At 36.0% G+C, this 10,978-nt stretch overlaps 2 protein-coding genes across 3 annotated transcripts in view; both read left to right on the top strand.

Moving 5' to 3' along the window:
• Positions 1 to 3,640, top strand: LOC123683467 (beta-alanine transporter). Of its 2 annotated transcripts, XM_045622532.1 has the most exons (8): positions 2 to 564; positions 731 to 807; positions 1,593 to 1,755; positions 1,987 to 2,310; positions 2,443 to 2,664; positions 2,732 to 2,946; positions 3,005 to 3,192; positions 3,368 to 3,640. In XM_045622532.1, exons 1-8 carry the CDS (start codon positions 332 to 334, stop codon positions 3,590 to 3,592), a joined length of 1,647 nt encoding a protein of 548 aa, XP_045478488.1. In that variant the 5' UTR covers positions 2 to 331; the 3' UTR covers positions 3,593 to 3,640. The 2 variants fall into 2 exon arrangements, with proteins under 2 accessions (XP_045478489.1, XP_045478488.1); XM_045622533.1 differs by lacking the exon at positions 3,368 to 3,640 and having other exon boundaries at positions 1 to 564; positions 2,998 to 3,151.
• Positions 3,641 to 5,953: 2,313 nt separating this feature from the next.
• The window catches only part of LOC123683473, an 85,582-nt gene continuing 80,557 nt past the window's right edge, over positions 5,954 to 10,978 (top strand). The window contains exon 1 of the mRNA XM_045622542.1: positions 5,954 to 6,269. The gene's annotated coding sequence lies outside the window, so the exon portion shown is untranslated. The remainder of the gene's footprint in view (positions 6,270 to 10,978) is intronic.

Here is a 10,978-nt window from a genome sequence, read left to right as displayed (position 1 = left end):
GCGTAGAAATTGAAATCGTCGGTAGTCAAAATAGACTGCGGTATACTTCGAAACAGCGATTTTGAGACATTGTGACCCATAACTCGAAAACTACTACATCCAACACGTGTCGGGATTTTTGGGAGATAAGTGCGTGTAAATTTTTTTGGTACGCCAATGAATATCCTGATCCGTTGCTAAGATCCTGAATGGTTTTCACAGTTTTATAATAATCAGATGAAATTTATTTATGCATTATTTCATTAGTAACTGGATTCTTCTTGAATTATAATGAATTTTTGTAGTTGAATTCGACTCGATACTATTTTTTTTGTGATTTGGAATATTTGAAATGTCTGTGAAAAATGAGAAATATGATTTCGATTACTTTTTGGAGACTGTAGGCAATGAAGGCAGATACCAGAGAAGATTCAATGTGTTGTTCAACTGTATTTATCCAGCTATAGTTACTGCAATATACTACAGCATTAATATATCCTTGGCAGTACCTGATCATTGGTGTAAAGTGCCTGGGAGGACTCCAAATGTTTCTGTTGAAGAGTGGAAATTATTAACCATACCTTGGTGAGTTTTATAGTTAGAGTTAGAGTAAGTGGAATTATTATAAAGTGCCTTAAACTAAATAAAGAAAAGCGAAACAAAATTTTTACAGAAAAAATCGATTATTATTATTATTATTTTTCACTAAATAAAGAGTTATTATTATTATTATTATTATTATCTTTTGCAGGAAAAATGATTCGATTGGTAACATTGAATTTAGCAAATGTGAGATGTACTCAACCAATGGAAGTAGAAGTATCTTAGGTAAGTTTTAAAGATGTTGCAGTGAGCAGAGTTGTCAAAGTGATCCTCATAAAGGGTTTTCCAATAAGAACGATACAATTCGAAATGATAATAATGTCGATCCTGTGCATTATTTTTCGATTTTACTTTCTTCTTTTGATTTAGACCTTAGAACTTTGATTTAGTCACTGATTTATTAATATACAGGGTGGCCATTTGAAAACGAAACAGACGAGATTACAGACGAAATAAAGTTTTTCGATAGAAATGCTCGGACAGGTCGATTTCTGTTTCGAGGGGGACAACTTAAGATGTAGGTTACGGACGCATAGCGCTTCAACCCTTGCTACTACAACCCTCACCCCCAAATTTTGAATAAGGAAGATGGGGTGAGTGATACCTCATTTGAAAGGTATTTTTATACTGATTTCAGCACAGTAATTGTTTTTTCATTTTATGCATTAGTTCTCGAAATATTCTTAACTAAGTATTTGAATATGAAGTGTTGTTTTCATGGCACTTGTAGTGTTTTGTGAAAAATCGACATTTTGAGCTTCAAAACAACTATGACTGTGGCTTCCTTCCTAACTAACTAACGCATGAATATTTCGAGAACTAATGCATAAAATGAAAAAACAATTACTGTGCTGAAATCAGTATAAAAATACCTTTAAATTGAGGTATCACTCACCCCATCTTCCCTATTCAAAAATTGGGGGTGGGGGTTGTAGCAGCAAGGGTTGAAGCGCTATGCGTCCGTAACCTACATCAATATTGATCTTACTTCAGTCCTTTTTTATTTTTAGGTTGTCAGTATGGCTGGGAATATGACACAACTTGGTTTGAAAAGACACTCACCTCCCAACACGACTGGGTATGTGACAAATCTAGTTATGTAACTGATGCTTTTACTTTTCTCACCATTGGTGATGTCCTTGGTTCTTTCGTTTTTGGTCAACTTGGAGATACGTAAGTACATATAAGTAGGATTATAACCGAAGAACACAAGAGTAGAAAGTTTCTCACTAAATGTTCCAAATAAAGTGAAAAAAATCGAATAAATATATTTTTAGATAAGCCAGTTAGTGGGTTAATACCTTTGGAATAAGGATCTATACCAACTTTTTATTCAAGAGGAAACTCTCACCTCCTCTTGAAGTTTCCTACAATATTTAAAACGATGTATCGTGTTCATTTCAGGCTGGGTAGAAGGCCAATATTCCTCTTTTCGACCTTGAGCGTCCTGATCGGCAGAATATTGGATCTGTACACGTCCAGCTATTGGCTTTTGATGATCCTCTTTCTCATTGGGAACCTTCCATCAAACTCCGTTTACCAGGCTCCCGAGGTCATACTGATGGAAATATCTGAACCTGAGAAAACTTCCACTATAGCTATAATCAATCAGATATTCTACTCGTTAGGATATGGTATAATGCCACTTATTTTTTGGTTGGTTAAAGATTGGGTGACTTTTTCTCTCATTATCACTGTTCCTCTGATAGCTTATCTATTTTTGTATACGTGAGTAGAATTTGAAAATTTCCTTTCTTAATATAGCCTGGAGAAAGTTTCGCTAACATTTGTCAGATAATTTGATGATTTTACATTAACGTATTTTATTAAAAGTTATTTAAGACATACTGATTTTTCAAGGTTTATGATAGAATCTCCCAGATGGCTGTTGAATAGAGGTAAAACAGACAGATGTATCAAAGAATTAGTAAAGATCGCTATGGTCAATGGTAGAAAAATACCTAAAGGAATGTTCAAACTGCTGAAATCATTAGAACCTGAAATTGAGAAGACTTATGGTATCATGAGTCTCTTCTCCACTCCTAGATTGGCCAAAGTGACCATTTTTCTCCTGATACAAGGGTACGTACAAATTCTATGGTCCGAGATTGCGTCATAGAATTTACATATTCTTATTCTTGATTTGTAGGTCTTCTCATATGATACTTTACGTGCTTATGTACTTGAACCTGAACAACCTAGGAGGTAATCCTTTCATGAATTATTTTTGGCAGGCAATAGGAGAGATACCGGGTCAACTATTTGGAAAATACTTATGTGATAACATTGGAAGAAAATGGTCTAGATTTGTCAGTTTTTTTGTAGTTCTATCGATGAACATCGCCATGGTGTATTTTGTAACTGGTGAGTTTTAAACAATGAGAGTTTACTTAAAAGTGTAGGTACTAATTTTAGTTTTCAGCGAGAGATACTGAATCCATTGTGGGAGTTATACTCTTCATTCTTAAAATGTTCCTGGGGCTGATACAATATTCTATGAATGTTGGAACCATGGAAATGTATCCTACTGCTTTGAGGCAGACTGGTGTTGCTTTGAATTATACTGTTGGATGTTTGGCATCTTTAGCTTGCCCCTTCTTCGTTTATTTGGTAAGATTGAAGTTGAAGACAGATCTGTCAATTAGGAAGACATTTCAGGTACAGCTGGTGCCGTCTATAAGTAAACTGTAGTTCTCTACTTTACTTCTAATATCGTCATCTTTCCTTTTGAAGAGAACTTAATATTTGCTAATGTGAAAACTGTCTACATCTTCGATTTTTTTAGGCAACTGATTATGGCAAAGGTTTTCCATACGTGATACTTGCAGTATTTTCATTAATTGGATTTTTGGCTTCGCTATTCCTACCTGAAACTTTGCATCAGATACCACCTGAAACTGTAAAAGATGCTGACGAACTTATTGGAAGACAATCAATGTTTTATTTCCCCAAAAGTAACAACAACAGAACTTCGCCAAGGGAAGGAAACAGACAGTCTTTGTTGAGTTGAGAATTGTAATATTTTATGTAATTTTTTTAATTAAATATTTGAGTCAAATAGTTTGATACTAAGAAAGATGCAGCTTTGTAGCTGTTGAAAATATCAGTTTTTGAGTTATATCAAGTCGAAAGAATAAGAAGTTATGATGATTTGGAAAATGGAAGGAACTATGGACATGTGGTTTTCAGATTCTTTCGTTTCTTCAGCAGAGAGCTCGAAATTGTCCATCTGTTTTTCTCCAACTTCTATAGTCTTGGAGATACCATCAATACACATCGAAATTGAACCATCTGTACATATTTTGTGAGTCACTGGAGTCATTTGGAGATAAAAGTGTGAGAACCAGTAGACTGCTGTGTAGGCTTTCCTACTGTGTCCATACCCCCTTCCAGATCAATTTTCTCAGGATAACCTGATGATATATCGGAAGAATTACACTGAAACCTGTCACCTATCGTTAATCATCCCAAAAACGTACATTTTTCTTGTCATGCATTTTACCTGCATGTTTTGGCCAACGTTCAATCCATCATCCTGGACAACGTATATCCTCCTGTATTACGTGGACAAATGTGGCGTTAGATTATCTGCAATTTATGGAGGATCCCGTCAGGGATGAGTTTCCGCCGGAAGTGCCTGTGTACAAATTGCGGAAACACGTCGACTGTCAAACGTTCAGACACAAAACTGTCCCGTTCGGTTGTTAAACTGGGTGAGGAGCAGTTTGAAGGCTTATTTTATTGCCAAACAGTTGGCGACAGTGGAAATCGGGATGGCTGTCATCCAGGCATAAGCCTAGGGATTGATTAATTAGAGGAAGGCTTCCACACAGGTTTTATGGCGGCATCATTTCGAATATTGATAGTTTCACCTGGTGCAAGTCTTCGGTAATTGTTCTTCCAACTGGAACAATATGGCTTTGGAATCGAATAAACTGGTGACAGCTGTGTCTGGGATGATAATATTTCATCCAGATGTCTATATAAGCTTCGTTCGAGTTTGATGAGACCAAATTTTCGGTGATTATTGGGTTTATATTCACTTTTAAAGCATCTTTCTTTGTCACAAAAAAAAATTCTGATAACCATTAGTTTGTGTCATATTATTCTAAAAATCGATTGGCTACAAAGCAGTCCTCCAGATTTGCAACCATATTGATCTTCTTCATTACAGCCTACTTAACAATTCCCAAGGAATACCATATTGAAAAATCTGACAAGACTACTTCAACAGATCTTGCTGCTTCTACAAGTTCGGGGTTTTTCTTCTCTTGATGTCCTTTTAACAAGTTTATCGACTTTCCATAGCATATTCCGTAATAACCCGGACATCAAACGAGTAATTTCCGAATGAAAAGTAAATTTTTACCTGTAAAGTGTCACCCGAATCACATCGAATAATTCCAAACATCACAACATCTCCATTTGGCTTCATCCAAATGATAAATCAGGCAACTTTAATTACTCGTATTTACTCCGTTCGAGTAAAAACAATGTCTAGCCACCCCCAAACCTAGAAGATCACTTTTCCATATTGAAATACGCCGAAGTAAATTAGAGTGGTAAATTATCCACCATCATCTGAATCCATGATAATCCAGGCTTCAAACAAGTAATTTCTTAAAGCGAAGTACATTATTACCTGTAGAGTATCACCCGAATCTTTTCGAAAAATTTCAGTTATCACAACATCCTCGTCTGATCTTATCTTTATCCAAATGAGAAACGAGGTGAATTAATTTACTCGAATTTACTCTATACGAGTTAAAATAAAGTCTCGTCACCCCAAACCTAAAAGATTCCTTTTCAATATTGAAATACGCCGAAGTAAATTAGAGAAGCGGTAAATTTTCCACCATCATCTAAATTCATGATAATCCAGTCTACAAACGAGTAATTTCGTAAAGCGAAGTAAATTATTACCAGTAGAGTATCACCCGAATCTTTTCGATTAATTTCAGTCATCACAACATCCTCATCTGATCTCATATTTATCCAAATGAGAAACGAGGTGAATTAATTTACTCGAATTGACTCCATACGAGTAAAAACGCAGTCTCGCAACCCCTAACCTACATAGGAGATTCCTTTTCTATATGGAAATACGTCGAAGTAAATTAGAGAAGTGGTAAATTATCCACCATCATCTAAATTTATGATAATCCAGTCTTCAAACGTGTAATTTCGTAAAACGAAGTAAATTATTACCTGTAGAGTGTAGAGTATCACCCGAATCTCTTCGAATCATTTCAATCATCACAAAATCCTCGTCTGATCTCATCTTTATCCAAATGAGAAACGAGGTGAATTAATCTACTCGAATTGACTCCATACGAGTAAAAACAAAGTCTAGCCACCCCGCCAAACCTTCAGGAGATCAACGCGCGATCATTTCTCCATATGTGTGACATTCCGGCAGGTGAGAAGTAAATTCTCGGCATCTAGGATTCACCGGTTCTGGCAGCCCATGCGCCTTCCCCGTAGGTCCCGGCCTGGCAGGCCAGTGCTCTCTGCCTCGTCGGGAAAACGGGACCATATCGCGCCATCCGGGAAACTTGACAACGTGTTTTCGTGGCCTGGGACGCGACCCTCTGAACTTTACGCGGAGGCTTGTTTTGTTGAGTGGCCGGTCGCGGGGTGCCTTGGTTCGGATTTTAGGCGGTGCTTTCACTTGTGGGGACCATCGAGTAAGTTGGATGTGCGGGTAATTTACCCGGAAACTTTTTTTTGTTTCGATTTTATGGGATTTTTCGAATCTGGTTGCCTGGATTTTTGGTATTTCAGTGTCTGGTGCTGATTTTACGTTAAGAATTTTTTTCGAGTAAAATATTGATCTTTGTAAAATTTTTTTCAGTCAACTCGAAGGTTGAAATATTGATTAAAAAATCGTTGGCCTCATTAAAACAAAACCTGGTTAAATTGCTATTTTATTCTATACAAACGAACTCAATGTTAATGACCTCGTAACAACGGGAATTTAAGAATTTATTTTGGACTTTAATTGAAATTCATTAAGTTAGAATCGTGGTTCTTGCTGATACCTACTTTTATTATTGAATATGGTAAAACTGTTTTCGAGTAAAATCTGCATATTCTAGGCGATCTAACATATGATACTACAGGCTGTTCCTAAATTGGAGCTACAAAAGAACAGGGTGTTTCTAATATATTCTGATATACTATTGAAAATGAACTATGATCGGCTCAAGTTATACAAGCCATAGTTTTAGGTGTTCTTCAGCAACTTTATCAACATACTCAGATGAAGAAATTACAAATACTGTATTTGAAATTCTGGACACACTGTAACAGGGTGTTTCTGAATTTGAGTTACAAAGGAAAATGAGAGGTTCCTTGGATGATTTTTACAAAAAAAGATTTATGAACATGGGCCCGTAACCGCTTTGTTTTCGAGGTACAGGGTGTTTCTTATAGTCCTACTTTTTTGTGATGATTATACCAGTATATCGAATCTTCATTGATCTCCACTACAGATTGGTTAAATAAGTACCAGAACTAAATAAATTTATTCTTCACTACATACTAACTGGAACTTAATGATAATTTGGATGTTACTGAGGATTACTAGAGAAGTGTTTGAATTTTTTTTCTCCAAATCGGTAGCAGATACGACAAAACTAAAAAATGTAGTACTGAACCAAAGTTTCTTTTCACATTCTTCTAAACTACTAGTTATCCATTTAAAAAAAAGTTCTCGGGGTAAGGACTGGGCACTGTTCTGAAAAAATATCACCCTTATAGATTAAAAATTAGCACATGATGAAAACTTCAAATTGAAATATATACGCCAAATTCAAGTTGAATATTTTGTGCAGGAACAACGCTATGAGAAAAAACTTGAAGAAAATCAAACTTTAAGACCCTTATTTATCTCGAAAACAAAGAGTTGGTGGTTCCATGTTTAGATATAGGAATTTTTTTCTTGAAATTATTCAAGGAATCTTTCATTTTGGAACAGCTTTAGTTCCATATATTAGATCACCTAGAATATGCAATAAAAAGAAGGAATGTTCATAAAAGATGAGGAAAAATCTTGGTAGTGGTTGTTAACATTCTCGTTTGTCAATCATTCGCTACACAGGGTGTTCTGAATAAATTCTTTTTCCAATATTAAAAAAAAATAACTGACAGTCACGTTTCTGGGAATCAAGTTGCAATGCAAAAAATAATTGTAAAAAAAAGACGAAGGGTTCAAGAAAAAATGAACTAGAAACTTCTGTTGAGATGCAGGTTTGTATATGCTATGGTTGATCATTAAAATATTCATAGAACTTCGAATATCAACCCTATCAGCGGCAAAACCTCACTTCACCGAATGCAATGACATTACCAATTTTCTACAAAACCAGTTCATGTCGAGCTTGTTTTAACGAGTGTGTTCAATACAGAGAAATTGATTGTTAACGACTTCTATTAACGAGCAGTTTATTTATCAACACATAAATGTTATAGGCTGTCGTATCCACACTTATATTGATATTTATCCAAATGTGGGCACTTTTCCGATGTCAAATCGATGTTTATTTCGAGGGATTAGGCCAAAATGGTATTATTGGAATGGTGATTGAAAATTTGAAATACTTGTTAGCTGGCTGACTATTTATTTCATTTAGCAGAGACGAAATTGATTGTCGGTGACGTATATTAATGACCAATTTATGTATAGACGCATAATTATTATTGTTGGCCGAACATACGATTCGAAATATCCAAATCCAGGATTAACAGCTGCAGCATCTGCATAATAGTTTTGGTCAATTTTCATGAATGATCTGTTTATGACACCAATGAAAACATTTTTTTTTCAAGAAGTAAATGAAAATATATAATATTAATTGACCCCCTATCAACCAACAAGTTGGTTGAATGACTATACATATAATTGGCGTATGAGAGAAATAGATTATTAACGACTGACTTCTTTTGATGATTATTTTGTTTATTTATATGATATTAAATTGAAATATACGAATTTTATGGTTGATTGGTATATTCTCATGAATCCACAAATCGACTACATAAATATTATATTTGATGTAGATGAAATTGTTAATTTGTAGTTCCCAAATCTAAAAGTAATGGTCATATTTACGGAATCCCTAGTTGGATTATGCCTTTGATTAACTTCAGCATTCGAGAACCGAATCTACCCTGAAAAATTCAAGTATCTAGTTCCTATCCCAAACATGCTCTACGGGCGAAAAATCAGGGGATCGTGGTGGCCATGGCAAAAGATTCACATGGGTTGCTTCGTAAATGTTTAAACTAACTCTGGCAACATGAGGTCGGGCATTATTTTGCTGAAATATTGAATTCTCGAACCGGTTAAGGTAAGGGAGAACATTTGGCTTCACTATTTTTTGAAGGTAACGCAGCGCTGTCATAGTACCTCGATTAAAGACTAAAGGTGACCTACTTGCATGTGCAATAGCACCCCATACCATAACGCCTATTGTCCGGTGTACATGACGCTCAACATCAAACTGAGGTTCACGTCTTTCTCCTCGACGTCGTCTAACCCTTCTTCGACCATCATGTGCACCCAAGGAGAATCGAGATTTATCAGAAATGACGACCTGATGCCATTCCACATTCCAATGTTGACGTTCTCTGCACCACTGTAATCGTTGCCGACAATGCTCAACCGTCAGAGGTAACACATAATGGGGTAGATAATGCTGCAATCCAAAAGACATTATCCGTCGGTAAACCATTCGGACAGTTAGAGGATGGCCTAGTTCTCCTAACCACTCATCAGCCAAAGATCGAGTTGTCCCTAATCGGACTCTAATGGCCATAAGTCTTAGATGTCGATCTTGAACTTCATTTGTGCCCCTTCGACGTCCGGTGCCTACTCTTCTTCGATTTTGGGCATTATCAAATCACGCTTGACAACATCTCATAACAGTAGTTGGATTTCTGTTCGTACGGTTAGCGATTTCTCGAAATGACAACTCCGCCTTCCGTAGACCAATAATTCGACCTCTTTCAAATTCAATTAGTTGGCGATAAATTCCGCGTACACGTGCTCTAGGCATTTTGACAACAACTTAACATCGACTTTGGATCTCCTCGAACAGCTGATTTGTTGTAAAATTCAAAAGACTTGCAAAAAATGACTATAATATTCAAGTAACAAAAATTGTTTACATGAAGAAACCTCCACGATTTTGCCTCCAAATTCAATCATTTACTCCTTGCTATACTATCTATGTTTAAAAAAAAAAAAATTATAACAGCTCCTTCTGGGTGTTGCAGTTTCTTTGTCAGTTGGTATATAATACCTAAAGAAAATTCTATTTGCAGTCGTATGAAACCAGTAAGTGTACCGTTTTCAAACCTTGTCGTTCATTTTTTTTGTTAATATGCAATTTGAAACTCTCTCAGACCCTAAATCAACAACAAATCTAACATTCAAGACGAAATTCCCCACTTCAAACACCCAGCTATCTATAACTTATAAGATTCATATTTCATACACCGCCAAAACTCCAAATCCCAGTCAGCATCCAGGCAAGTTGTTTATGCCTAGCAATTCCTGCGTTATCTTCTTATCAACCAACTCTATTTCCTCTAACGAGTCGGCACAGGGTCAGGAGGAACTGACTTTAATTGGGATTCATTAGGCGGCTTCTGAACTTTGTTCGTGTGGTAACACTGACAGTTACAGGGATAAACCAGTTTGTTTTATTGATGCGATCATCCTAGGGCTGAAACGGATGATGATTTCGGATGAATTGGTAGCCCCCTGTTTTCGATTAGGTCGGTTGGCAAGCTTGTTGATGCCCTGAAGGGTCAGTTAACGGCCAATTCCATTATCTGTCTCTATGAAATTCCCTTCGAGACTGAGGAACTCTTTTATGTTCTATGTCGTTTGATGTTTCATGACATCGATCGTGGAAAGTAGTTTGCTAATATGATTTTTGCAGTTGGCAACACTTGGAGTGGTTGATTTGAACTAAAATTGATCAATTGGAACTATTTATCATTGACAGCTAGGGATTCACGGCTTGGCTTGATTTTTAAGCTACTTAGCTTGAGATGGACTTGAAATCAAGTCAAGTATTCATTTATCAAGTACTTGAATCATATCAAGTATACTTGATTTTTAGCAGTTTCATTGTGTAGGGTCAAACCAATAAAAAAAATTGAGAAAAGAGAAGGAACCTTGCAAAAAACACTTTTATTTATCAAAGTCATTGTACATATAAACTTTTTTGAAATAAAAACATAAATTGAATCACTTAACTTATAACAAAATGAAAAATAAAGTTTCTTAATATTGAGAAACCTCCAGACTTTGTTTTCATAATTTTCCATCCAGGATCTAAGACACATGAGGCATCTTATAGATTTGTCATCTAACCTCTTGCGG

Source organism: Harmonia axyridis, chromosome 6 (genome assembly GCF_914767665.1).
Source record: "Harmonia axyridis chromosome 6, icHarAxyr1.1, whole genome shotgun sequence".
NCBI lineage: Eukaryota > Metazoa > Arthropoda > Insecta > Coleoptera > Coccinellidae > Harmonia > Harmonia axyridis.
The sequence above is the reverse complement of the archived record's forward strand: the minus strand, read 5'-3'. Positions and strand labels throughout refer to the sequence as shown.

Coding starts and splice junctions, on each gene's coding strand:
- LOC123683467 (XM_045622532.1), top strand. CDS start 332: ATGTCTGTGAAAAATGAGAAATATGATTTCGATTACTTTTTGGAGACT. Junction 2,665..2,731: donor ATTTTTCTCCTGATACAAGG/GTACGTACAAAT, acceptor CTTGATTTGTAG/GTCTTCTCATATGATACTTT. Junction 3,193..3,367: donor GCCCCTTCTTCGTTTATTTG/GTAAGATTGAAG, acceptor CGATTTTTTTAG/GCAACTGATTATGGCAAAGG.